General features: G+C 35.8%; 2 protein-coding genes and 1 long non-coding RNA gene across 7 annotated transcripts; 1 reads left to right on the plus strand and 2 right to left on the minus strand.

The window, feature by feature from the left end:
• Positions 1-1,110: 1,110 nt before the first annotated feature.
• spring1 (SREBF pathway regulator in golgi 1) lies at positions 1,111-4,644 on the minus strand. The gene is made up of 5 exons (XM_077241848.1): positions 4,636-4,644; positions 4,433-4,589; positions 2,337-2,488; positions 1,298-1,411; positions 1,111-1,194 (listed from the first exon to the last, which is right to left on the minus strand). The coding sequence occupies exons 1-5, from the start codon at positions 4,642-4,644 to the stop codon at positions 1,111-1,113; spliced, it is 516 nt and encodes a 171-aa protein (XP_077097963.1).
• Positions 4,645-5,663: 1,019 nt separating this feature from the next.
• rnft2 (ring finger protein, transmembrane 2) lies at positions 5,664-25,000 on the plus strand. Of its 5 annotated transcripts, none has more exons than XR_013206889.1 (12): positions 5,664-5,815; positions 8,128-8,205; positions 9,624-10,000; positions 10,898-11,020; positions 11,249-11,325; positions 12,119-12,219; positions 13,046-13,199; positions 22,443-22,592; positions 22,859-22,924; positions 23,167-23,227; positions 23,851-23,952; positions 24,526-25,000. XR_013206889.1 is itself a non-coding variant. In XM_077241659.1 (12 exons), the coding sequence occupies exons 1-12, from the start codon at positions 5,718-5,720 to the stop codon at positions 24,658-24,660; spliced, it is 1,428 nt and encodes a 475-aa protein (XP_077097774.1). In that variant the 5' UTR covers positions 5,665-5,717; the 3' UTR covers positions 24,661-25,000. The 5 variants fall into 5 exon arrangements, 4 of the variants coding, with proteins under 4 accessions (XP_077097774.1, XP_077097772.1, XP_077097773.1 ...); XM_077241659.1 differs by lacking the exon at positions 23,167-23,227 and adding an exon at positions 12,378-12,415 and having other exon boundaries at positions 5,665-5,815; positions 13,117-13,199; XM_077241657.1 differs by lacking the exon at positions 23,167-23,227 and having other exon boundaries at positions 5,665-5,815.
• Positions 25,001-25,003: 3 nt separating this feature from the next.
• On the minus strand, positions 25,004-27,823 carry LOC143749169 (uncharacterized). The gene is made up of 2 exons (XR_013206890.1): positions 27,397-27,823; positions 25,004-26,646 (listed from the first exon to the last, which is right to left on the minus strand). It is a non-coding gene; the product is annotated as an uncharacterized LOC143749169 (long non-coding RNA).
• Between the last annotated feature and the right edge of the window lie 162 nt (positions 27,824-27,985).

Raw genomic sequence — 27,985 nt, forward strand, 5'->3', positions numbered from 1 at the left:
TTGCGTGGTACTGCTGTTTTAAATAGATTTATCACTAGTAAGGGCTGTCTCAATTGCAAAATACCAGTGCACTGAAACGTTTGCTCTCTAAGAAGTCCCACAATGAACCCTGAAAACTAGGGAGCATCGATGCGCACTATGGCTGAATCCAAAATCGCCCCCTAAACCCTCAATCAATATTTCTCACGTCGTCTACTAATACTGTTCACTTGAATGAGTGAATGAAAACGAGTACATCGGCTTGATATCATTCATTGGATTGAATGAGTGCACTCGATAACGTCCACTTTGGTCTTCGGACACCACTGTAAATGTCTGTTCCCTAATAATGCCCTATTTGAGGGAAAAGGCGGTGATTTTGGATTCAGTCTATAGCGCGAAACGTGCCACGCGAGTCGCGACTGATTTTTTTTAATTTTTTTTTATACAAACCATTATTTAATCACATTTCAGCATAAACATACATTGCTAGACAGGAAATTAACATAATCTAGCAAACATTTAATTTATTTACGGCTGAAATGTTGCATGTATATGAAACAAGCAAAGTATTTATCATAATGTGCTTTAAATAACATAAAAAATTAAAATACTGTCAGAAAGATAGCAGTTCTGATGTTGTTCTTAAATACCAGTAGTGATGTTGTCGGCGGAAAGAGAGTCATCAGTGTCCCATTCACACTTACTTTATTAAAGTAACATATAGTAGTTCACATGCAGGTCGTACACATAAATCTGAGGTCACACAGACCCTGGGTGTGAGAGGTGCTGCTGTTGAATCATCTGAGGTGCTTTCACTGTTTCCATGAGTGTTTTAGCATTAGGCAACAACACAATGACTCTCTCTGGAATCCCACTCAAAGATAAAATTAGCCAGGCTACCCATATGTGGCCTAATCTTAGCAGAAAAAAGAAATGGGCGGACTCTTTGATGAGATGTTCATCACTGATGAGGTAAAAATAGATACTATGCACATATGCAGTATAAAGTCTCTTTTAACTGATTATTTTTCGTTTTGGTCCATCGGGACCCCTGAGAAGACCTCCAAGAAATCTCCTTCATTATTCGAAGTTGGTTCGCTGGCAAACATTTCGAAAACAGTATTCGAGTCATATTGGCAGAAGTTCTGGTGGACTCTCGCCGTAGCAGTATTTTGCCTGCGGGTTCCTGTAGGTGTTTTCATGTTGGACGCTCTGAAACAAGAACATAGCAGGGTATTTTCAAGTATTCTGGTCTGGAACGCAACAAACAAGCTGAAGTCGCAATAAACCGACATAGAGAGTGTGTGACGCTCACCAGTGAGGATGTACGACACTTGGCAAGACACAACTCAAAATGATCTTCCACTGCAGTGAAGAGGTTCTGAAACCCTTCTGCGGCTCGGTTTAGAAAACGCTCCAAAAGAGGTTGCTGATGGGAAGAGAGCAGGAGACAGAGAGAGCTTTTGTCAGAGGGGAGTTTCCAACGAGAGTGGCCTGATTTTCGTATTCCGGTTAGGTGACGCAGAATTGTTTGTAGATCTTACATGTTTTTGCCAGGATAGTGTCATCAAAGCAGCAGAGTTGTACACCACACATTTTTTACAGAATGATTGCAGATTTTCAGCATTATGCAATAAATATTTTATATAGATTATGCAATATATATTTTTGTTTCTAGTAATTGTGTATTAATGCAATCATAATGAGCAAAAATGAGCAACTTCAGAACATGTTGCAACGCATTTCTGCTGTTGTGTGCTCACTAAACGGAAAATACAAACCACATGTCTCTCAATATTTTTTGAAGTGGCATTTTACAGTAAAACTGGATACTGTATGATATTGCAAGTGACCTAGTGGTGTGTGCTGTTTGCCACAACTGTAAGATAGGAAAAATAATCACTTTCACTGTGTATACACACACACACACACACACACACACACACACACACACACACACACACACACACACACACACACACGCTGAAATAAGTTATAAATAATAATTACAAATAAATAAAAAGAACATCAGTCAATTTAAATATACAATAAAAAAATATATATACAAATAGTACTAATATATCATATACACTAATTATATATTCGATATGTGATGAGAAAAGCCCCCTAAGATAACCCAAGTACATTATATTATTGTGGCAGATGAAAGCATGTAATAGACATTATTATTACAAAAGTAATGTACACTTTCTCAGTCGACGTAAAGTTAATTTTGGACCCTGATTACAACCATTCTAGCAAAAAGATTTTCATCCCTTGCTGGACTGTTTAAAAATAATGAATAATATACTCTATGAATAGTAATAAAAATGAAGATATGTTGTTTGAAGTACCTTATCAGGCTGGAGGCAGCAGGAAACGCAGAACTCATAGACGCTACAACATCCATTGGCCAGACAGCTTTTACAGACATACTGGCTTGAGCTGGGAGCATTAACGTTGCAACATCCATTCACCAGTAAATCCTTCCTCTCACACACATAACCTGAAGAGAAAGAGAAAGAAAAAGGAAAGTCTGTGTCATCATTTTTTTTGTAAAACTATTAAGATTTTAGAATTTTGACACAATTTTCATGAGGATTAACCACATTTTCTGCCAAATTTTCATTACCGCAGAATGAACAAATTATATATTTATTTCTGTATTTAATACTGTACTATCTTAACACTGATTTTAAATAATGAGAAAAACTGCATTTTACAGATTTCAGTAAGTATTAAAGTAATGACAATCTATTAAGAATCCTATTAAAAACCCTCAAAGAAGCGGGGCAAAATGTGCATTTAAAAATAAATAAATCATTTTTATGTGAAATATAATTTAAAAATATAATTTGTTTTTGATTGTGGGGGTGAAATAGGACTCGGACATTGCTTCTTGAGATTCACCCCAATATTTAACATGTTACACAACACAAGTTTCAAGGATGGAAACGACACCATTAATTACAACAGAGCACACTCTTTAAAAGGTAGGGTAGGCAATTTTGTTATATGGGTTGAAAAACTCTTTTCACATCCTGATAGCAATCAATAGAAGTGGTCTAAATATTAAAACATGTACTTATATCTTCTGTGTCTCAGGACCAAAAAATTTTCGTCTAATCTATTCCATTTGGTCCGAATAAGCTGTCCACATATGTAATTCAATACCTCCATGCACCCTGCTCGCACAGACATCACACGTCATCAGCGCGTTCCGTAAAGCCGGGTTCACACGGCAGGATAATTAGGCTGATTTTAGCCCCGATTTACCCCTTCTGACAATCTCAAGGATGCTCCGATTATGGTAAAATAATCTGCTCAGATATTCCTGCCGTGTGTGGTGTGTTAAGACTGCTCTCGTCTGATCGGAAGGACGTCGCGACCGTTCCGATCTCAAATTGGGGATATCCAACATGTTGGATTTTTTTGAACCGATTTTTCCTTGTGTGTGGTGCCCATAGACTGTAAAAATAAGGTGGTGCCCCCCCCGGGGACAAACGAGCACGCAGCCTGTGGACTGTGGCGTGTAGCCAATCAGAAAGAGGCGCAGAGGAAGCACCGGGAAACAAAATCAAAACAGCCGTCCATGCTCGCGTTGTCTCCAATTCTTTGATCATCGTCTTTTCTTTTGATAACTTTTTTTTTTCGGTTAAAAACAAACTACAAACTATCGCCACTGCATCCTCTTCTTCCACCATGATTGTTTACTCTGAAGTCACGTTTGATCTCGAGGGATTTTGCAAGATTTTCCGTCTGACCTGGGAACGCTTGGGAGTCAAATCGGTTTGTGTGTGATGTGTTGATTTTGCCGTGTGGCTGCGCACCACACACTGTACAACCAAAACTGTTAGACCCGTGATTTTTTTATTGCCGTGTGTGGGGTCTCTCAGGTTTGGAAAATCGGCCGACAATTTTAAAATCGTTCCGTGTGAACCAGGCTTAAGGCTGTGCAGAGTTGTAGACAGTCACTGAACCACAAACAAACAGCAGCCGCCTTTTACACTTCCTCCTGGACCAAAACAATGAGCTTATGCTGCTTTCACGCCATGTTGTAATCGTAATTACTAGATGGCAACCCGTGGTGTTCTACCCGGAGCTTCCTCAGCCTCGGATTATGCATTTCTAGGTCAACTCTATCAGCGCTGAAATTAACTGCAGCAGTCAGGTGGTACAACTAGAGCTCTGTAAGTTGTTTACGTTCGATATTATTGTAATGTTATGTTTTTTGAGACATGAGGTAATTTAATGACGTCTCTCGTGACATTGTGCAGACACTGCTGTGTGCGTTCATGTGTTTTGAAGGAGGCATGGCTTTGGACTGAAGGGGTGAGATCTCATGGTTTCAAAGCTAGCTTGCTATTCCACGCCTCTGCGAAATTGCCTACCCTACCTTTAATGCATATCGGCTTTGTTGTGAATAGTTGGTGAGGGGATGATCACTTACCCAGTTCATCAGTGAGAAGGCTCTTTCCCTGAATCGAGTTTCTGCACTGTGAGATCTGCCTGCTGCTGTTGCCCAGGATGAACTTGACCTTCCACTGGATGGGGTGATCTGAGTCCCTCGCCTCCAGGAGGGTCCGATCCCGGATGGTTCGCTCCTCCTGTACACATCAAGTCACACACAGAACATCATTCCTCTTCCAATACATGGTTCATCTCCTCTCAGGTCTTGAGATGAGCAAAGGCCTATTGCTGGTCAAGCTAGTAAAAAAAATTAAACCATGTGCAAATTCCCCATTGTTAAATATTTTCTTCTTACAACTGCAGTGTACCAAAGATGGTCTCAAAAATGTGGTTTCCTATCATCACAAACATGTAACCAATCCAATATATATATATATATATATATATATATATATATATATATATATATATATATTGGTCAGCAGGGTCAGATAAATACAGGTGGAGAAGAAAAGACTGCAAAAGAATTAAGAATTAAGGTAAAGAATTGGTAACACTTTACAATAAGGTTCATTAGTTAACCTTAGTTTATGTATTCACTAACATGAACTATCCATGAGCAATACATTTGCTACTGTATTTGTTCATCTTTGTTAACGTTAGTTAATAAAAACACAGTCATTCATTGTTTGTTCATGTTAGTTCACAGTGCATCAGCTAATGTTAACAAGATTTGAATAATGGATTAGTAAATGATGAAATTAACATTAACAAAGATTAAAAATGCTGTGTAAGTGAAGTTCATTATTAGTTCACGCTAACTAATATAGTTAACTAATGTAAACTAATGGACCTTATTGTAAAGTGTTACCAAAGAATTAAGTGTAAAACCATCAGGAACCCTTTAGTGCCACCATTTTCCAGAACTGCATCCTACCTGGAGTCTCCAGAAGTGCACAGTGTCAAATATATAGTGCTGTCAAATCAATTAATCGCATCTAACATAAACGTTTTTTTTTTATATAATATATATATATTAAACGTTTTTTTAATATATATATATATATATATATATATATATATATATATATATATATATATATATATATATATATATATAACTTGGAAAAAAAACCCGTTTATGTTAAATCCGATTAATCGTGATCAATTTATTTGACAGCACTAAAGGTTTTTGATTACAAAAAAAAGAATCGACCTTTGGATTGACATACCATAAATCTTGGTTCCTCCCTAGTGGGGACACAGCAGCATCAAAACCCCCACGAACGTTACATACCTGTTTGAGGGTGCTGGTGAGAAAGTAGATGAGCGACAACCCGAACACGACACCCAGGACCCAACGCTTGCGCAAGAGCCGGCGGAACACCATGGAGGCGTTCTTCTGGATGTGCACCAGGTCCAGGTAGATGTGATGGAGCTAAATAAACAGCACTAGTGATCTCAGACAGAGAGATCCTGCCGATTCATCTAACACAGCATCTCTTGCATCCACTGTCACTCTCAGCGATCGCGTGAAGAATATGTATTATATGACACAGGCCGCCAGTAACGTTAAGAGATCGATTGCCGTCGTTAGTTGGACAAACAGTGAGTTTGTAGACATTTAACCCATTTTATGCATGACATGTTCTGGATGGAGACTTATACATTGATATATCTCATTTTGAGAGATGTAATGTTAGCTGCAAAATCACTAACGTTATCAGAACATGATTGTTGTCAACCCGATTGAAACGCGCGCGGCTTTAATCTAACATTAATCTTATCATTTTATATGCACGATCACAGGATTGTGATGAGATTATTTGTTTAGGTAGTAAATTATTTAAATACTTAGAGTTGCAGAAATCAGGCTGTACAACAACAGCTCTCTCCGTGCGGAAATGCGGGCCAACGCGGCGTCGTGATTGGCTGCCCACCGTGTGTACTTCCGGAAACAAATCGGTTCACATCCGCTCTGCAGTCTACATCACTGACTGATGTTTTCACATTTTTAGGGTTTATGTTAAAACAAAATCACGCAAAACAGTGGTTAAAGATTCATGTGTGCGTTTCTGTTGCAAGCTGCGATGAAGGTAAGATAATTCTGCTCGTTTCTAAGAAATTAGATGTGCTTTTAAACCGAAAAAAGCAGCATTCATCACTGACAGGCTCATGCTCATGACTGCGACTTTCTTTGTTCTGTGGAACGTAATAGGAATTATTACAATCAATCAGTCAAATTTATTTGAGCAATACATGGCCTCTCAGGCTCAGCCCATAGTTCCAAAAAGTCACAATAGCGTGACAGATGCTCTTTTCTTCATGATATAGGCTATATATATATATATATATATATATATATATATATATATATATATATATATATACAATGCCAATCTCCATGCATGCTTTGACTCACAAACCAGTGACATAATACAAACATCACCACCAAGGGTGAGATCACCCAAATATTTCTTACGCAGATCCATGTACAAAGAACAATCATACAAAAAAATGCTTCTCGTCTTCAATCACAGAGATATTGGTTAGATTACAATAATTACAGGTTCTCTCTGTCATTGGTATATTTCTCCATCTACCTGTTTCTATAGCTAAACAATGACCTGAGCATCTGAACAAGAACCGATCGTACCAGCTGTATGTTATGTATAGATCCAATGTAGCTCTCCTGTACCACCAAGGACTTGCATTGTGAATATATATTCAACTTCTTATTTTCTAAAACTGATGTGTACTATGCATTTTGTGCTTTTTCTCTCAATCGCACACTCAGAATAGATGTTAATGTTCTTATATCACCTACACTTTGAGCCTCCCAGGCACTAGAGAAACCATAGAAATACAATAGTACTCGAATGCAGGCAACCCATGTTTTTCTACCTACTTCATCTAACTGAAAAAGGAGTTATTCATAGTTGTATGTTTAAGCTGAATTATACATTAAAAGTGAAAGGTGACTTTTGCTGTCAAGCAAGATTTTCAGCGAATAATGAAATTTCAGCCTGTTCCTCGCATAAAGATACATCACTTCAGAAGACTAGGAATACTGTATAGTGCAAAACCTGCTAATCATTTTTTCTTAAATGTCATTCATGGAGTATGTTTTTTTTTTTTAACGTTTTTTTGTAGGGAAGAAAGCGGCTCATTATTAGCTGTTAAACTTCTCCTTTTCAGAGAATTTTCCACAGTGTGGTCCACAGAAGAAATGAAGTCCTCTCATAACTGTCTCTTATATACAGTTGAAATCGAAATGATTCAAACCCCATTGCTAATCAGGTTTATTAGCAATATTTACAGACTTTCAGCTGTTTGCAATACACAAATCAAACAAAAGTAATTGAAATAGCTCAACACCACTAATGTTTCAAGTGGTTTCCCCAAATGCAACTTTTAATGACTTCTGCAGTCTCAAAATGATTCAACCCCTTCATGCATCTTTGGTACTTTTTGCAAACCTGTTTTGAAATGAAGGTTGAATAATTTTGGTTACAACTGTATATCATAATTTCATCATCTAAACTTTTCCTATTCTATAGTGTGTATACTGTTCATGCTCTTATGTGTCACAATATCATGTTATGTTCTGAATTGTTCTATACGATGTCATTTTGCACAATTTTATTTTAAATGTTTTGTGTAAATAATAAGTACATTTTTCTTAAATCGTAACTTTGTGTTTCTTTTACAAACGTACTTCCTGTTTCACCCTAGTTTTGGAGCTCCTGGTGATAAAGCGGGTGCCATGCAGAGACGCCACAGCAGCAACACCGAGGGCATGCCACCAGAAAGGTTGGGTTTTACTCATATACTCGAAATATCTTTACAGTTTTAAGTCTACTTTTATCTGGATACCAGCATTTGTGTTTGATGTTGGTTGCCCCTCCTGGCTTTCTAGCCTGAACATCCCTAGTCAGCAAGCTTTACCTGTTAAGTCACTGTAACTTGACAAGTAAGTTTAGGTATAGTTATTGAATTAAATCACTGAGCATTCATTTGTCAACAATTGTTGACTGCATCAGTTAACGCTATAAAGCACATTTCTAAGGCCTCTAAATGAACATGATCAAAACTTTGCTGAAAAACCTGTTGTACACAATCTACTACATCCCTTCTGTCATCTGATTGATAGTCTATACTGTTTTAGCAAGGAAATGTCAGTTTAGTAGTATAATTGTAAATATGTCCACCTTGAGGGGAATGAGGTCTTGGTTCACGTGCCATTTTGCTGTGAATTTAGGAATAGCTTTAATGTTGTTAGTTATACTTGAAGATGAACACATGATGGACTGAAGCAACTTAGGGTTACTTGATTATCCATAACTTGTTTTTTTTCTAGAAAATATTTTTTTCTAAGAATTTAAATATGATCTTACTAAGAAATATTATTGGCAGATATAGACTGACAACTGATATTTATGTGTATTTTATGTAAGTCTGCTATACTGTTATAAAAATCTTATTTAATTTCATGAGAAGCTATCAGATTTTCATCTTACTGTTTGGCCATATAAATATCAGCAATCGTACCAAATTGTATATTTGTGCTCCGATTGGGCCTCTGAATAAACTTTTTTTTTTTTTTTTAAATTCATGTTTATTCTCCTATATCATACTACATAAGCCATAAAAGCCAAATGTTTCAAATATGTATCAAATAGTTTGTCTGAAAGTTCAATGAACTGTTCCTATTAATTTTTTTATTTTATTTTATTATTATTTCATATGTCAAGCTTTACAGAGTAAACATAAACTAACAATAAACAACACTTTTACAGCATTTTTTATTCTCAGTTAAAGTAAATTTCAACAGTAATACACATTTAAAATATTTGTATAAAAAGTTGTATCTGTTAACATCAGTTAATGAATTCACTGTAACACAAACCAAAAAATAACTTTAATTCTATTACCAAAGATTATTAAATGCTGTAAAATACTTTGCTCATTGTTAGTTTATATGAGCTAATGCTTTATTTAACAAATATATATTAATATTAACATTTACATACAATATAATGATCTATTACAATAACACTTTCATGTAATCGTACTGAATTTCTGTGAAAAAATGAATGTAGTTGTATTGAAGCCCATTAGCCCAATTTTCGAAACAAACAAACAAACAAAAAACTCTGCTACTCATTCAGTGTAATATGTGCATTAGGCCTTGCAGTGCAAATGCTGACTGCTTTCTTGTCTTGTTGCAGGAACAGGAGTCAAACTCTCGGTTCAGAGAGTAGTCTTGATGAAGGAGGAGTGTTTGACTGTCTGAAGCCAGACTCTCCTACATCGCCCCAGCAGCTTTTCTCTGGTCTGGTGGGCGTCTCTGCAGGGAACGTGTCCTCAGCTCCCTTCCAGTCTGCGGGAATGGTTCTGGGTTCTCCACCGGACGTCTTCATTCAGATGGCGTCCTCTTCAAGGGACGAAAGCTCTCACCGGACAGAGAGCCCACCTTATCTTCCTCGCCCTCCTCCGCACCATCATCATCATCACCACCATCTTCATCATCACTCCGGCCAGCACCGCTCTTCTCTCCTGCATGCGGCCACCTCTGCTGAGAGGCACGGGAGCAGAGATGATGGAGGTGAGAGATGTGTTTAAAACACTAAAAGACCACATTGAACCAAACTGAATCAACAGAGAACTGATTTCAACGGAATAATGACTGTTTACTATTGTTTTTTTAGAGCTGCTTTATAGCAGATTTGAAATCTTTTTGGTACACTGAATCATTTTTTTCCTATTTATCACTGTAAAGCTGCTTTGAAACAAACTGTATTGTATAAAGCGCTATATAAATAAAGGTGACTTGACTTGTCATGAACAATTATAGTGTAATGATACATACACTACCGTTTTATTATTATAATTTAAAATAACTGTTTTATATTTTAAAAGAAATTTCAGCATCATTACTCCAGTTTTCAGCATCACATGATCCTTCAGAAATCATTCTAATATGCTGATTTGCTGCTCAAGAAACATTTATTCTTATTATCAATGTTGAAAACAGTTGTGCTGCTTAATATTTTTGTGAAAACCATGATACTTTTTTCAGGATTCCTTGATTAATAGAAAGTTCAAAATAACTGCATTTATTTGACATTATGAATGTCAATTGAAAAGAATAGTTCACCCAAAAATACAAATTCTGTCATCATTTACTTCCCCTCAAGTTGTTCCAAACCGGTATAAATGTCTTTGTTCAGCTGAACTCGAAGGAAGGTATTTTAAAGAATGTTGATAACCAAACAGATCTTGGGCCCCATTGACTACCATAGTAGGAAGAAAAAAAATACTATGGTAGTCAATGGGTTACAAACATTCTCCCAAATATCTACCTTTGTGTAGCAGAACAAAGACATTCATACAGGTTTGGAACAACTTAAGGCGGAGTGAATGATGACAGAATTTTCATTTTTAGGTGAACTCTCCGTTTAAGGCATCTATTCCTCACTGAATAAAAGTATTCATTTTGCAGGTGACGATGCCTCTACACCTTCTCCTGCTCTCTCTGAGCTCAAGGCCGTGGTCACATGGCTTCAGAGAGGATTCCCTTTTATCCTCATTCTCCTTGCTAAAGTCTGCTTTCAGCACAAGCTTGGTAGGTTCAATATACTATGAGCTGCCTTTGCTGTTGAATGCATGAGTCAAAATCACAGCTGTTATTACTGAGATTGTGATATGCAATTTAGAGCAATTGATCACTGATGTTTTGTTGGACCAGAGATAATTAATATATAATATAAAATGTAATAACTACTGTGCATTATTTTTCAGAAGATATGTAAAATGCAAGTTGTTGAAACATGATTCTCTTTGTATTTCTCAGGAATTGCTGTTTGCATTGGAATGATCAGCACATTTGCCTTTGCTAACTCAACGCTGAAGCATCAGGTGGCATTGCGGGTGAGATACGTTTGATTCATCGTTTTATACTCTAGTTAAATAACTGGCTGTTCTGGTTTCTGCATTCGCTCATATACACTAGGAGACATTTGCATTTGCCCTCAAGCAAGACGTATACAATACCGTTTAAAAGTTTGGGGTCAGTATGATTTTTTTTAAATGTTTTTTTGTGTGATGGCAAAGCTGAATTTTCGGCATCATTACTCCAGTCTTCAGTGTCACATGATACTACAAAAACATTCAAATATGCTGATTTGCTGCTCAAGAAACATTTCTTATTATTAACAATGTTGAAACCAGTTGTGCTGCTTAATTTTTTGTGGAATTCTTTGATTTAGCCTTTATTTGAATGCTTTACTGTCACTTTTGATATATTTAATGTATCCTTGCAAAATAAAAGTATTAAATTCTGTAAAAAAAATCAAACTAACCCCAAACTTTTGAACAGTAGTGTCACTACAGTGTTAAGTCACAGTATTAAGTCACTACAGTGGGGTTTTCCTTGTAATGCGTGTACTGTAAGTCGCTTTGGATTAAAGTTCCTACTAAATAACTGCTTTCGTAAAGGTCCTGTGTGTGATATTATTTTTTTTGTAAAATTTTTCTTATTATATCCAGTGTAATGTGCAACTAGCTCCCTGATGAGTGTAAACACTATGAACTTGTGCTTTCAACATTACTCTTTTTTAAATTAGTTCCTATCCAGAATGACACTGCTGTATAAGTTCATATGTGACCAGTTGTTCTGCTTAGTACTTGCTGTACGTGTCATTGTGATGGGATCTATTTTCAGGAGGAGAGATCTGTGTTTACCACTCTCTGGATTATGATCTTTCTCGCTGGCAACATTGTGTATGTGTACTACACCTTCAGTGTTGAGGAACTTCACAACAGGTACAGTCCCATTCATTAGCTTCAGAGTCACTATTGTAACTGATTATGTGTATCAAACATTCATCTATTTTTATGTTATCCTGCATGTTCCTAGAATGTTATGTTTTTTGCTTTATACGGTTGAAAATTTTCATTTACTCCATGTTGTCATTTTGCAGCGTGATCTCTCATTTTATGTTTGTGTATATCAGGATTTGTGAGTATTTAGCTTTCCATCATTTTTCATTATTCACATTTGAACCAGCTTTTAATTTAAAGCATTCACTGTTTTCATTTTTAGTAGTTTTTTTGTTATTATTTCTTATGTACTACCATTCAAAAGTTTGGGGTCGCTAAGGCTTCATTTGTTTGATCAAAAATACAGTAAAAACAGTAATATTGTGACATATTATTACAATTTAAAATAACTGTTTTGTATTTTAATATATTTTAAAAGAAACTTTCAGCATCATTACTTTAATGTTCTAATATGATGATTTGCTGCTCAAGAAACATTTCTTATTATTATCAGTGTTGAAAACATGTTCTGCTTAATATTTTTGTGATTTTGCTGTGATGAGTAGAAAGTTTAAAAGAGCAGCACTTATTTGAAATATAAATCTGTTGTAACATTATAAATGTATTTATTTTTGATTAATTTAATGCTCTCTTGCTGAATAAATGTATTAATTTCCTACTGACCCCACATTTTTTAATGGTAGTATATCCTAAATAAATATTTAAAATGTATATTATAAAATCACATTATTTGTAGTTAAATTGTATTATTATAAATTACAATATTAAGAAACATTTTAAAAAAACAAAGTTTTTTTTTTCTCCCCAGCCTTATTTTTTCTAAGCCAAACATCAACAGTTTTGATTTCTTTGACCTGATCTGGGCTGTTGGAATAACAGATTTTGTGCTGAAATATTTCACCATCGAGCTCAAATGCCTCATACTGTTCCTCCCTAAAATGATCCTCGCATTCAAGTCCAGGGTAAGATGACAATTTACAATGTTTCACTTTACTCTTCTTCAGTGTACAGTACCAAGTCGAATACTACAGTCCTACAATATAAATGTCATTTACTTTGTTGGTCAACTGAAATGTCATTTTTACTAACTGATGCCCATACTGGTATTAATAGAGCAGAATGGCATATAATATATATATATATATATATATATATATATATATATTCATCTTTCCACAATAGTCTGTTAAAATGCACACTGTAAACCCGAACAATGAAATTAAATGAAAATGAAATGAGTTTATTTCACTCAAATATTACTGAAAGTTCATTGGACTTAATAGAAAAAGGTCAAGTGAACTCAATAACTGATTTTAATTAGCTGAACTTAAACTGAATGAGTACAGAAGAGTTCTAGTTCCAAGCATGCTTTGCATCAGACCGCTTAAGGCAAGTAAATATTGAAATGAAGTGTTATTTTGTGTGTTTTTGCACAAGATGAATATAGGGAGAGATGTGTTAGTGTTGTGAAGGGGTTTCTGTTATGTTGCAGTGTTGCAGGGGTTACCATTATGGTGAAGAGTAGATCCTGTAGTTAGGTCAAGGATGGACTGCAAAAATATAGCTGCATCTGAAATGTTATACTGTGTGAGTAGGTACTACATTTGAATTTAAAATTACTTCGCAACCATTTAGAAAAGTTCTATATATAAAATGTGTGTTGTACAAGTTAAATTTGTATGTACTACATCCTCCATGTTTCTACTGTCATGTGGCCTACCAGTGTCGGTTGCGTCGCTTCACTTCCATTCATAAATCCTCTCCCATGGCCTCATGGGATAGTAAAGTGCGTGGTTCAGAATATCGGCGTAAGTAATAGATCATCAGGGGACTTTTTGCCTAGTTTTTTGGCGTACTATTTTTGCATACTTTATAGTAGGGAAGTATTTGATTTCGGACGCAGTTTATGTATATGGCATGTTAAGTACATGCAGGTGATGGTCTCTTTGTTATATTATAACATGCAAGTGTGCTATTGCTAGCTAGCAGCTAATTGTAAATAATTTGAGTTAACATGATGTTTATGCAATCATATTGTATGACTTTAGCTTAGTCATCATTTCAATTAATTTGCAGTTAACATGTTTGTGTAGTACAAAATCAAAATTTTAAAATGTACAATCTCAGAGTTTAATTAAATGATTGCCTACTTTTTTTTTTTTTTTTTACAGTGCTGAAATTATTTGTTGAGTATGTACATGTACAAACTACTGCAAAAAGCAAACCTTGTTTAATGAATGTTTGATTCTTCTACATGTTTGTAATGCATTTGTTTTGTCTTATGGACTTCAAATCAAGCCTCTGGCAAATAAAACATCCTAGAAAACGCAGTTTACATTAGATCTCTGAAGTCTTCATGTTTTAGAGTTTTAGCATGATGTAGAGCTGCACGATTCTGGATAAATGGAGAATCACAATTTTTCACGATTCTCCCACGATTCTGAACAGACGAGACGACTAAACAAAATAACATGTAATTTACTAGAAGTCCTGACACAATGTTAATCGATGCAGTCTATTTAAATGTTTAATTAATTTGAAAAAATGATACAATCGTTATTTAGATGCGCCATGTTATTTTCAAAAGGATTTGCTCTATTTTGTTACCTTCCATATACATCAGTGTTTATATCCAAGGTACTTCTGTGAAGGTACTTGCTGTTTCATACTGCTTTCTCTAGGTCAGCTGCAGCGCCCATGCAGATTTGTATGTTCCCGTGTGATTTTGTCAAAGGTTTAATAGACATAGATGATTCGTTGTCATTTAGGAATGAGATCGCATGGGTGTTTGAATCGAGATGGTGGTCATGTAACGGTTAACCGTGCAGCTCTAGCATGATGAGATTATGGTCAGGTACTCCGGTACCGGTAGCTCCATTCAGTTCCAAAGTACCAGTTCAAACTGGGTGCAACTGGCAAGTTAAGGTAAAAAAAAATAGTGTGCCTGTGTGGTTGGCTGCTATGAAGGCAGTGTGTGAGCTCATTGGCCCACTGGGGCTGGGATGAGGTCATCTCTCTGAGGAACACACATGTAGACAGACACGCACATACGCTCTTACACAATCACCAATTCATTAGAGTTTGCACATACAGCAATAACCGCTCTGTAAACACATCACACTCTCTATAACATAGAATAATCAAACATGTGCAATCCGCTCCAAACCATTTGTTTGACTCAAACACAAACTTTGCATCCACATCTGCTAAGATAATCTGATTTGCACAGTTTCTGTTCCTCTGAAGCTCTGTTCCAGGAACTTACCATTGTTCTTGCCCATATTACACTTCCAGCTATTAACTTCAACTCCCAGTCATCTCCATACCCACCCCCTGAAACTGAACACACACTTTCCACCTCTTGTATCAAGCCCAGGTGGCACACTTTCAGGCGATGATGTCATGGTCAATATGTCAGGCTTTCCGCTGACTTTCCATGCCAAGCATCACCACAGCTACAAAGACACAACACAACACAACACATACACATGCATCCATACATGTCAGTATAAGCTCTCACATAATTGCTTCAGCAAGCCTGTGCATGTCAGTATGAACTCACACTGTCCATAACACTTCAGTGCACACGTATATGAGGACTGAGGAATCAATAATTCTGTCACAGAACCTATTAGTGGCCTTGTTGTCTACTACCAACATAGGCACTAGGGCCGCACGATTTGGGGAAAATGTCATATTGCTATTATTGAGGTCAATATTGCGATTGTGATATGCAATTGCGATATAATAAACAAATGGTTTCATGAGTCAATTTGCTTGGTTCTCAAGGAAAATGGACACACAGATTAGTGATAATGCTGAAATGTGTATCTCTCAACTCTTAACTAGCAACAACAACTAAATGATTGATAACACCTATAGTGATCAATAAGCCATTGAAGTCTGGATAAAAATATAATTTTGAACATTAATTATAGCCATCCAACATTACAGTGATTCCGTCATTACAATTGAAAGCTATCATTTTTTTTAAAACATTTATTAGGCTTCAAAAAATATAACAACTTCCTGTCTAACAGGTAGGACATATACAGAAATTGAATAAAGTTATCAAACAGTCTGTGCTGCATACATTTTAAATTATATATAGACTAATCCTTATTAAAGTTACAAAAGTTCTTTAGTCAAGAGCAGTGAGTGTTTTCTCTGTTCCCTTTGTTCTTTGATTAACGACAGAGATAATTAGTGGCTGTCCCTTTAAGACCAGCCGCTGCGCGCCTCATTCTCTCACAGTCACAAACTCGTTACGTTCTTCATAAGACTGCTCCCATGTTATGAAGATACTCGACAAAAAGACATTTTGGCATAATTTTATGTGTTATTGTTCGTTCAAGCGCGAAAGAGAACTGTATTCTGGCGTGCTGTCTTGTCTGCACGCGTGATACACTTGTCGCGCATGAATGGTTTAAAAGCATTTGCATGAATAAGAGCAGGATCATGTAACACTAGCCAAATGATGACAAAAAATTAACAGATGCTGTGTTAATTGCGTTAATAGCCCTAATTTGTTTAGGCTATTTCATATAAAATCGCAGCATTTTGCGTCATATAATCGCATAGGCTTGACATCGCGATTGCGATATGATTAATCGTGCAGCACTAATAGGCACATAGACTGTCTATTGGCATAAGCTACTATTTTAACAATATGATACTCCTAATTGATATGTAAGCATAATTTTTCATACACTACCAAAAGCAGTAAAGACATTTATAATGTTGTAAATATGTATATTTCAAATAAATGCTTCTTTTGAACTTAGTATTCAGGTTTCAGCAAAAATGTAAAGCAGCACAAATGTTTTCAACATTGATAATAATAGGAAATGTTTCTTGAGCAGCAAATCAGCATATTAGAATGATTTCTGAAGGGTCATGTGACACTTATGAAGACTATTCAAATAGAAAATTTATTTTGAGTTGTAATAACATTTGACAGTATTACTGATTTTAGAGTATTTTTGATTCAATACATGGTGAGCAAGAGATACTACTTTTATAAACATTAAAAAAGGCAGAAGATGACACACACACACACACACACACACACAAGAGGGTAATCGACAACAGCCTACTGAGGGGACATTTACATGACAACGATGTACAAAAAACGGAAACATTTTTCCTTTGTGTTTTTCGAGATAACATTGTCAAAACAATCATCCAAAACGAATAAACACGCTGTATTCTGCTGCCCGGCCAGTAGTTGGCGTTGTCACTTTGTAAAGAAACACTACGCACCTATAGACTGAACACTTAATACACATGTGCATGACTTCACCGCTTTCAGAGATTCGTGGTTTTGTTGTTTACACGGTGACGATAAAAGTATCGTTTTCAAAAATGTGCACCTTGAATCCCATTTTCAAAAGTTTGCGATTTCAGGCCCTTAAAACATCGTTGTCGGGTAAATAAATGACAAAAACGGATCATTGTTTTTCTATTTTTAGTTGAAAACGGTGTTGTATAAACGCCCCCTGAAACAAGGGACAGGCGAGAGTAATCAATCAGTATGACAAAAAAACAAGGGTAACTATGGTAACAAAGGCAAACAGGAACTAAACACAGATAGGTGAAACACTAGTAGTGAAACTATAGGAACAGAAAATACATATCAAAATAAAAGTCCTTAAACAAAACAGGTGAAACAAGACAGGAATTGTAACAATAATATATGTTATGTGGTTAGCTAACGTCATGTATTCACAACGAGACACAAGTTAGGCAGCAATAGACCTTATTCACAGCAGCATCCGTCATCTTATATTATTGAAAGCGAGGCTGTGAGGGATAGACATGCATCTCTTCAATGGGCTGTACTGTTATTTAATGTGTTTTTGGATTGTTCTGCTCAAGAAACACTGAAAAATATATTTTCAAGAAATTTCAGTTGACAAAAAACTCCCGACAATATAAGCTGTGGAAAATTGTACGTAATCTAGGAGATTTATTCAGCTTTTTACAGCGGATGCCATTGGAAACACGGCAAGTCTATACCTCACAGCCTCACTTTCATACCCGTCATGGCGCTGTTCTGAATAAGGTCTATTAATATTACAAAATTATACAGTATATGGATAACATTTGATAGTTGTTTTTTATGTCAATCCAAAGTTGGTGTCATCTGAAATGGTCATTTATTCATTTTTTAATGAAGAAGTGGTGCATTTTTTTCTGTAGTTTATCATTTTATGCAATCACTGAGAATGATGGGAAATGTTGTTGTGTTGCACAAGCTTGTTGCTTCCCTAACAACTAATTGAGTATTATTTTCTGCCAAGATTGATCTCGTTTCTTCATCAACAGTACACAAAATGCATACAACCTAATTAAACTGTCAACCTTCGCAATTAACACTTGATTATGACCAACATCAATTTGCTCATTCTAATATTTCTAATAATTATTGTCTTTCACTAAATTTGCAGCTAAAAGAAAATCTTAAATATCATAACATGACTTGAATACAGCATTTGTGTATTGAAGTTGATGGGAATAGGGGTCAGATTCAAACCTGTGCCTCCTATATGAGAAACAGATGCATAGAAAAAAGTTTTTTCAAAGAAAATCTAATGTTGCCCTTAGATAAATTAAGCCATTTCCCACCCTGAGGACCTACACAGGTTTTTGATAATTGTTTTCTTTATTGTTGTTTTGAAGTCACGGACACGGCTGTTAAGACTAAGAGGAAATGAGCTGCTCCCCCATGATGCAGTTGGACCAACTTTTCAGTAGTTGGATGAATTCCAGCTCCAGTTTGTCTAATCGCTTAAGTGTGAGCGAATACAGGGCTGCAGGGACTCTGGCTAAGATGAATTGCTTGCGTACGGAGGTTACAGATCTCCGTCAGTCAGCTAGCAAGCTCCCCAACAGGGTGATTAATCGCTGTCAGGTGGAGTCCAACAAGTCATTATGCATCCTGTGCTGTGACTAGTGTCAGGCCGTCAGCACTTGATGTGGGTGATTATGACTTCAGACATTCATCTGAAAGATGATTGTGGATCATGGATTAGTTACTAAACTGAGATACCCAGACCTTTATTAGTAATAGTAATAATACATTCACTCTTTTGCAGGACGTCTCTTCTGCTCACCTAGTCTGCATTTATTTGATTAAAAATACAGTAAAAAACGTAATATTTTGAAACCAGTATTATGATTTAAAGAACAGTTTTCTGTTTGAATATTTTTTAAAACGTAATTTATTTCTGACGCAAAGCTGAATTTTCAGCATAATTACTCCAGTCTTGAGTGTCACATGATCCTTCAGAAATCATTTTAATATGGTGATTTGTTGCTCAAGAAACATTTATTATTTTCAAAGTTGAAAAGTTGTGCTGCTTAATATTCTGTGTAAACCGTGATTTTTGTTCAGGATTCTTTGATGAATAGAAACAGCATTATTTGAAATGGGAATCTTTTGTAACAAGAAAAAAACATTTCTTCTGTAAAATCTGTACAGGTGACTCTTGTGCATTTTTCTAAAGAAGATGTGATTGGTGGAGGGCTTCTGTGAGGTTGCTAGGGTGTTCTTGGTGGTTGCTAGGTGGTTAACGTGATCTGTAGATGACTTATATACTATCAGTCCAAGTTAATTGGATTTTTTTTTTTTTTTATCTTTACCAGGTGAAAGAATGAATTAATCATTTTTATTTTATTTGTCATAATATTAAAGTGCCCTATTATGCTGTTTTAAAGGTTCCTAATTTTGCTTTGGAGGTTTGCTACAATAGTTTTGCATGCATCCAAGGTCATAAAACACTTTAATTTTCTTATAATATACATTGCAGCATCACCTCATTTCTCAATGAGTCTGAAAACGGTTTGTTCAAAGATTCAGTCTCTAAGCCCCTCCTTTCCGAGAGCTACTCTGCTCTGATTGGTCAAACAGCCCAGTCTGTTGTGCTTGGTAAGTGCTTACAGTGCGTATCGGAAACTAAACGGCCATTACCATATCTGAATTTCAGCACTTGAGGCTTCCTCAGCACTTAAACAGTGATATTAAGGATGGCATTCGTTTTCCATATCAATTCCATCACGAGTCCTCATCTTTTGGAAGTGCATGCAAAGCGTATTCGCAGAAAACAGCATCTTCTCGAAACATGTCGACAACACAAACCAAACTCTTCCAGTCTCAGCTTACAACTACTGTTTATTGAGGGTGTGAAGTAGGAGACAATAACTGTATCGTGCACTTTTATTTTTAAAACTTTGCAAACCTTTTACATCCACAAACAGTTATATTACAAACTGCATGAAAGGTAATATTTGAAAAAGCATTATATGGGTTCTGTAATCAAGTTATCACTCTATACAATTATAGATGTTGATTTAATTTTATAATTTACATTTATTATTGTCTATATTGACAACTTATTTCAGTTACAAAAGTAGCTGTGAATATCATAACACAATAAATATTCTGCCTGAGTAGTTTTTTAATAATGGTGTCTTGTCCCTGTGTTGGATTATACTGCTTTTTCACGTCTACCATCACAGTAGATGTTGGTGTAATCACCATTTGAAGTTTTATTTTTGTTGGTTCCTTCATGTTCAGTGTTTTTTGATCAAAAACCACTTCATATCAGCTACACATTCATCCACACTCGACTCTGAGACAGCGAACGTATAATCTGACAGTTATATGTCACTACGGCGTCTGCAGAGTCACTAAACCCAACTAAAAAAGCCTAGAATAGAAAATTATGAAATATAATGGATAAAAAAACAGAATTCACAATGTTTGCAAAGCATTTTAAATATCCGGCGTATTTTTGTAATTTTTTTGGGCTGTTTTTGTCTTGATAAGCAACAAAGATGTCTATGCTTTAAGAAAGAAGCTTTGTTAGGTATATTTGACGCATTCTATCCTGTTGTTCACTATGAGCTTAGACGCAGAGGCTCGGTTGCATGACGTGGCTCAGCATGAAAGTGTTGCCCTTTCACACTGAAGTTAGATGATATTTACTGTTATCCCGCTACTTTGAAAATGTTATGATTAGGGATTGGGTCGGGTGAGCTTGTTATATTTGATGTGGGTAGCAGGTGTACTTCGTTTCTGCCAGTTTTGTTTGCTGCGCAGTAAATTGCCAGGAGAGCGCAGAGCACTGGACTGTGGCCATTTTTCGGTAGAAGAACACCCCCCCTCCATGTCACAGCATCTTTAAAGCTTGAGGGTAAGATGTTCACAGTTAATGAACGAACAGATGAGATGAGACTGGGATCATGTTCAAATTCAGCTAGAGGAAGGATGTGTGGTTTGTTTCAGTGTTGTCATCGCATGCCGTTGCTTGAGTGTCGCTCCGTTTGTAAAGGTGTTGTTAAACAGTTGGCCGTCATAGCTGGAAGTCTTACAAGCATCATAGTGAAATGAGCCTGTTTGGGTTTATAAACATTTAGTGAATAATAATAATAATATACACATTATTATTATTAATATGCTAGCTGTTTTATCGAATGAACAAAACGATTATTTATCCTGCAAGCCTTATGAATATGTATAAGTATATTGTTTCAGATGATTAATTTTTAATTATGTTTCAAGACTTTATTCAAATCAAAATGTACTGCATAATAATAATTTAAAATTATTATTATTATACTATCTGCTATCTATTTTATCCATAAGTATATTGTTTCATATGTCTAATTTGCAACAACGATAAGCCTGCATGTATGATTAAATAAACGTTCAGTGGAATGTATTATTATTATTATTATTATTATTATTATTATGTTAGCTGCTTTATCTGATAAACATTTAGTGGAAATTAAGAAATAATAATAGTAATAATAATAATACATTTGTCCGCTAAAGGTTTATTTATCATACAGGCTCATCATGATTAACAATGTATTATTAATCTTATTATTAATATTATGCTAATGTAGGGGTTCTATCCAATGAAAAAACATATATTAATCCCAATAGCTTCATGAATATAACGTAAATAATAATTTTGTAAGTATGTACATTGTTTCATATGACTACTTTTTAATTATGATTAGCCTGTATGATGTGTTATCACTTTTCTTTATATCTGTGTATATATATATATATATATCTGGCCTCTTCTACCGCTCCAGAAGAATTCGTTCATATTTGGACAGAGACTCTGAGTCTTTATCAAGGGTTTAGTGTGAGAGGTTTGAATGTAGATCTGTATCTGTGTTTGACCTTTCAGGGGAAGTTTTATCTGCTCATAGAGGAGCTGAGTCAACTTTTCAGAGCTTTGGTTCCCATCCAGCTGTGGTACAAGTACATCATGGGTGAAGATCCGTCCAGCAGCTACTTCCTGGGAGCAACTCTGATTATCATTTACAGTCTTTGTAAGGTAGTCTATCTGGTTTTGCCTTTTCCGTGTAATGTAAATGCTGATGTCATTGTCCTTTGTGTTTTTTATTTTATTTTATTTTACTTGATTCTTTTGTTGCAATGAACCTTTTAAAAAAGACCTTTATGTGCACAAGATAAATTTCATGTGGCGTTGAAAGGTTTGTAGAACCTTTCAAAGTGTCTTTTTCAGAGCTCATTATTCAGGCGATCTTTTCTGTACGTGTGTGTGTGTGGCGTTAAATTTGCAATGTTGTTCCGTTTCAGTCATTTGATTTGTGTGGAAGAATATCTGGCATTCGAAAAGCATTCGCCATTCTCTGTAGCTCACAGGTGAGTGCTATGTCCTCTGCCTAGGCATTTATTAAAGTGAACAATGAACAAATATGTATAACAATAAATAACAGTAGTTTGACTTGGACAATGAAATACTGAAGATGTTTTGGTTTCTAGTTCTGGAGTGTCACTTTGAATGTGCATCATCGTTATACTAAATGGCATGTACTCTTTATGAAACATTAAAAATATTTTAAAAATATAGACATAAAATTTTATGTGAAGTCACACCCTTATAGGAACACCCAGCTGGAGGGCAAAACAAGACTTTCCTCCATTGCCCGCCAGTTATTTTACCAGGTTTGTATTAAGTACTAATGTACTCCAGTGACATTACAAGACCAAATTCAACATGCACCTTATTGATGATGAAAACTATGTATAGGCAAGCAGATGAACCCAGAATATAAACACAATGCACAGTTTCTCATTAAGCATTTCTCCAAAGAAAACCATTATAAAGAAGACGCTTAACCATTTAGCACATTGCTTTCATAATCGGGCTCATCTGCCCACTTATATATGCATCATCAATAAGTGTAAGTGTAAGTGTATTCTGATTTTTTTTTTAATTTTACATTTTTGAAGGCACTTAAAGTGTTTTTCACCTTAAGCGTTTTAGAATGTCCCGCTGTTTTTAGTGATTGAAATATTGCAGCAGGTGCTGTATATGATTCACAAGTGCCCAAAGCCCGAACATTGATAACAATAGGATATACAGCAAATCAGCATATTAGAAGGATTTCTGAAGGATCATGTGACACTAAAGACTGGAGTAATGATGCTGAAAATTCAGAAATAAATTTAATTTTAAAATATATTAAACAGGTCTTTAAAATAGTAATAATATTTCACTATATTAACATTTTTACTGTTTTTTAAATTTATTTATATATATATATGCATATGCATGTGTTTCACAGAGTTACGGTACGAGAGCCAGTACTCAGCAGTGCAGTGAGGCTGGGGATGTGTGTGCGATCTGCCAGGCTGAATTCAGAGAGCCAATCGCACTGCTCTGTCAGGTAACAGACAATGACTCACTAATTCCACTAATATTACACATATAACAGGGTCAGTGCAGTGACTAAGGAAACTATTAAAGTGGATCCTTCACTGGAAATCAATAGTAACTCACTCCTGCTAAACGTTTACTCTTTGAATGCTTGCACCCAGGAACAATACAAGTTGACATCATTATGGCTAAAAGTTTGCTAAGAAGTATTTCCTACTAAAGCAAGGCGCTATTTAACTGTATTCACAGCAGACTGGGACCTTGGACAGTAACCTTGTAACAGTAACATGTCCAGTGCATTATGGGTGTTGCATTTTTTCTACCTATTTGACAAATGGGAAGACAGCACCCTTTTTTCTCCCTTTTCTAGTCAGGTAGGCCAGAGTAAAAAAAATAAATAATACAATAATTTTTTTAGCCTTTCTACTGTATAGGCAGCCAAGTTTTATTGAAAGCCCATTTTGCCAGCGGTGAAGTACCACTTTAAAAAACATTAATGGGAACAGATCTGCACACTCTATGAGATGCTCTATCAACAGTATTGAAGGAGTTCCTGTGTGGTAAATGTGTTGTTTTTCTGCAGCATGTGTTCTGTGAGGAGTGTTTATGCCTGTGGTTTGACCGTGAGAGAACGTGTCCGCTGTGTCGGTCAGCAGTGGTCGAAAATCTGCGTAACTGGAAGGATGGGACAACGTCCGCACACTTTCAGATCTACTGAACAGCGACCCAGCTGAATGTCAAAGGTTTTCTGGTCCTGTTGAATATAATGAAACATGTTCACCATGCATAAAACGTTGCTGTTCATAATGTCATATGATGAAACATTGCCGTGTACTGTAGGGAAGTGTGACAAAAAATGTTACATTGTTGAATGTACAATAGCATTACATTATGTCTGATAGCAGAGTTGAAAAAGTGTGTTTTTGTCTTCTTATACATGCTTTTCAACAAGTAAAACTTGTTGAATTTTTAATATTATCATTATGAAGCATGATAATCAACTGTTTTCTAACACTTTTTTTGGTTTATCCAAGCTATTAAACTTAATCCAGAGTCAACTGTTTTTTTGCAATGGTCTAAATTGTTTATTAAAATGAAAATTCACAAGACATGAAGCTTTAGAGCAAGTCAACCATAGGAAATCTAAGCAAGTTCACTGTGGTAAAATCATTATCGTCTCATTGGGTTATTTATTTAAAATCATGACAACAGTAATATGATAAAAACCAGTGATGGTGAATTAATAATTACATTTATTTTTCAGCCCAGTTTAATTTGATTAAACGTCTAGAGCTATCTGTTTTTATAATGACATTTAAAAGAGTTCTCTGTGTCAGGGTTGTTATCCTTGAAAAAAATCGAAAACTATTAAAAACATTGCTGTTCATTGAAATAAAACTGAAATGAAATAAAATAAAACATAAATATTAGGTGAAAAACTTGAACTACATGAAAATTAGAAATGTTGCCTCGTCAATAAACTGAAATAAATGTAAGTTGAAGCACTAAAGTTATTAACTGGAAATAAATAAAAAAACTGACATTGAAATCAAAATAAATTAAACCTAAATAGCGAAATAACGGAATAACAAAAAATTAACTAAAATGAACATGAAAAGTAAATATATAAAAACTAATTCAAAATATTCATAAAACGTAAGTAACACTGCTGTGTATATTTAAAGCCTTTTTATTTTCATAAATGACAAAACTCACAATATCAAAATAGCAGAGGTAAAACATGTTTAAAACACATGGTAGTAACGTAAACTATAAAAGATTGTAGCTTATGTAAACATCAGTAGCATGCCCTTTGATTCACATTTCGCATGAAATCTCATTCATGTCACATTTCTATATTAACACTGACACAAACAATCAAGCCAGAAGCCCTTTATAAAAAGTCCTAAAAAAAGATTTGTCTTCATCTGTGAACAACATCAAGTTCAAATACACTTAAAATCATTCTACAGTATAAATATGCTTTCCATTGAGAAGAGTACGGTGTTAAGGACAATCAAAGTAATAAATATCTCATAAAAACGACAAAGAAACAAAATCACAGCTCAGATATTGAATGGCATAGTCACTTACAGTAGCTTATAACTAAATGTTACAGTGCATTATGCAGAGGAGAGGTTTTGGTAGTAGTGTTTTTTTGGTAGCTCTCCTCTGAAGATTGACCGTGATTGATCATATTTGAATCATTTACAGCTTTTGCATATCCAAAGCACCCTCTCAACTTTTACCAGCAACAAGAAAAACTCAACTGCAAGGTCATCAAAGTTGAGGCAAGGCTCCTATTGCCATAGTGGTAGAAAAAGATTTCCTCGCAAACGCCAAGGGACAATGACATCAGCCTTTTATTTAGAAAGATTTCCCAGGAGACACCGCTGGGTTTGACTACACTGACCTTAAGACTTCTAACATCGGCTTGCCATGCTTCGGTAATCAAGAAGACTTCGGGATGAAGTATCGGTTGTTATGAAAGTGATCAGCACGCTTGTAATGTACAGCACAGATGCGTCTGCTGTTTGCATGTTTCCATTACAACACTACTGCAAAAGTTGTGAGATATACATGGATGAGAAAACATTGACACACTGTTTGCATGGCAAGTTTCTACAGAGTGCAGATGTGACCAGCACCTTCTCCTCTCCCATAAATCTGGAGCGGATCGTCCCAGGAGAATCTGAAGATTCATCTGATGGGGGGAAAATTGGGAATTAAGCTGATTTAGCATTATGTATCAATGCACAGAAGTTACAATCAATGCAAAAAGAAAATTAAATGACATGAATTCAATATAAATATTTAATTATATTTTGTTAAAGATTACCAACTACTTGTTGAATCTGACTTTTGATGTAATACACACAATTGTGTATATTTTGCGTTTAATTTATAATTTGTGGGGTTTCAATACAAAACAATACATTTTTAATATAGCAAAGTTGCATTTTAATTAAAGCACCGCTAAATTTTTGACTTTTTACTTCTAGCATATTCCATTTACGTGTATTTATAGAAATAATTAATTGATTTTAGAAGGACTTAGAAATATCTACTTTCCATAGTATTTTGCATGTACCTTCAATTATCAAACTGTTGAAAACTTCAAAAATAACAGCTTCATAAATGCGTTGTTTTATATATTTACATTTGCATTGTTTTATTTATGTTTAAAGCCGTTTTTAGTCACATTAGTCGGCAAACTGAATATAAAGTTAAATTGACGATCTTAAAATTTGAATTTCAAAAAGATTTTAGCCTATAATCTGAAGTACCTCCTCTTCATAAGCAATTTGCTAGCTTGCCAAGTGTACATTATAATTGCTATTAATACATGGATGCCTATTACTCCAATATAACGCGTAACATGTGAAGAAAGTAATTCCAAGAAAGCCACTACGCATGTCAATAAAGTCCCTGTCCTCGAGTCGGTCATTCTTACCTGTTGCTGTAGACCAGCAGAGCCTCGTCTCACCTACAGGTGTCGCTTTTTGACTAAAAGCACCAGAAGCGTTACTTGAATGACCGTGCACACAATTTGGAAGCTTTTGATGATGTTTCCCCCGCCGCTTCGTTGTCCACCGCCGGAGTTTTTGTCGTTTGCAGCCCATCTCTTCTCCAGCTGGTCTCCGATCCAGCGCAGTCGGTGCGCGAACGGCAGCGGAGCGCGCCCGTGACACACGGAGTCTCCGCGCGCGCCTAAAGTCTGCTCCTCCACCGGCAGACAGCACATCCTTCCGCGCGCGCTCGATATAGGCTTCTTTTCCCGCTGCAGTCTTTGATTTAGACGTGGAGAATGGTGTTTTGTTCGCCTGTCGATGGAACAGTGTGTGTTTGTTTCTGTCGGCGCTATGATTTATTAAAGTGTCACATGGTTTAGGGGTTTACATCACCATCTCCCCAAAGACAGCGGTAATGGTTAACTCTTCCCTGTCCTGTTCTCTGCGTCACGCGCTTTGTCTTTCCTTCAACAAGGGGGTGGGTGGGTGTTCGCGCAAATTATTCAGGCTACAGACATTACTGATTATGAA

Source organism: Siphateles boraxobius, unplaced genomic scaffold (assembly GCF_051911475.1).
Source record: "Siphateles boraxobius isolate OS27281-9 unplaced genomic scaffold, OSU_SipBor_1 24, whole genome shotgun sequence".
Classification (NCBI taxonomy): Eukaryota; Metazoa; Chordata; class Actinopteri; order Cypriniformes; family Leuciscidae; genus Siphateles; species Siphateles boraxobius.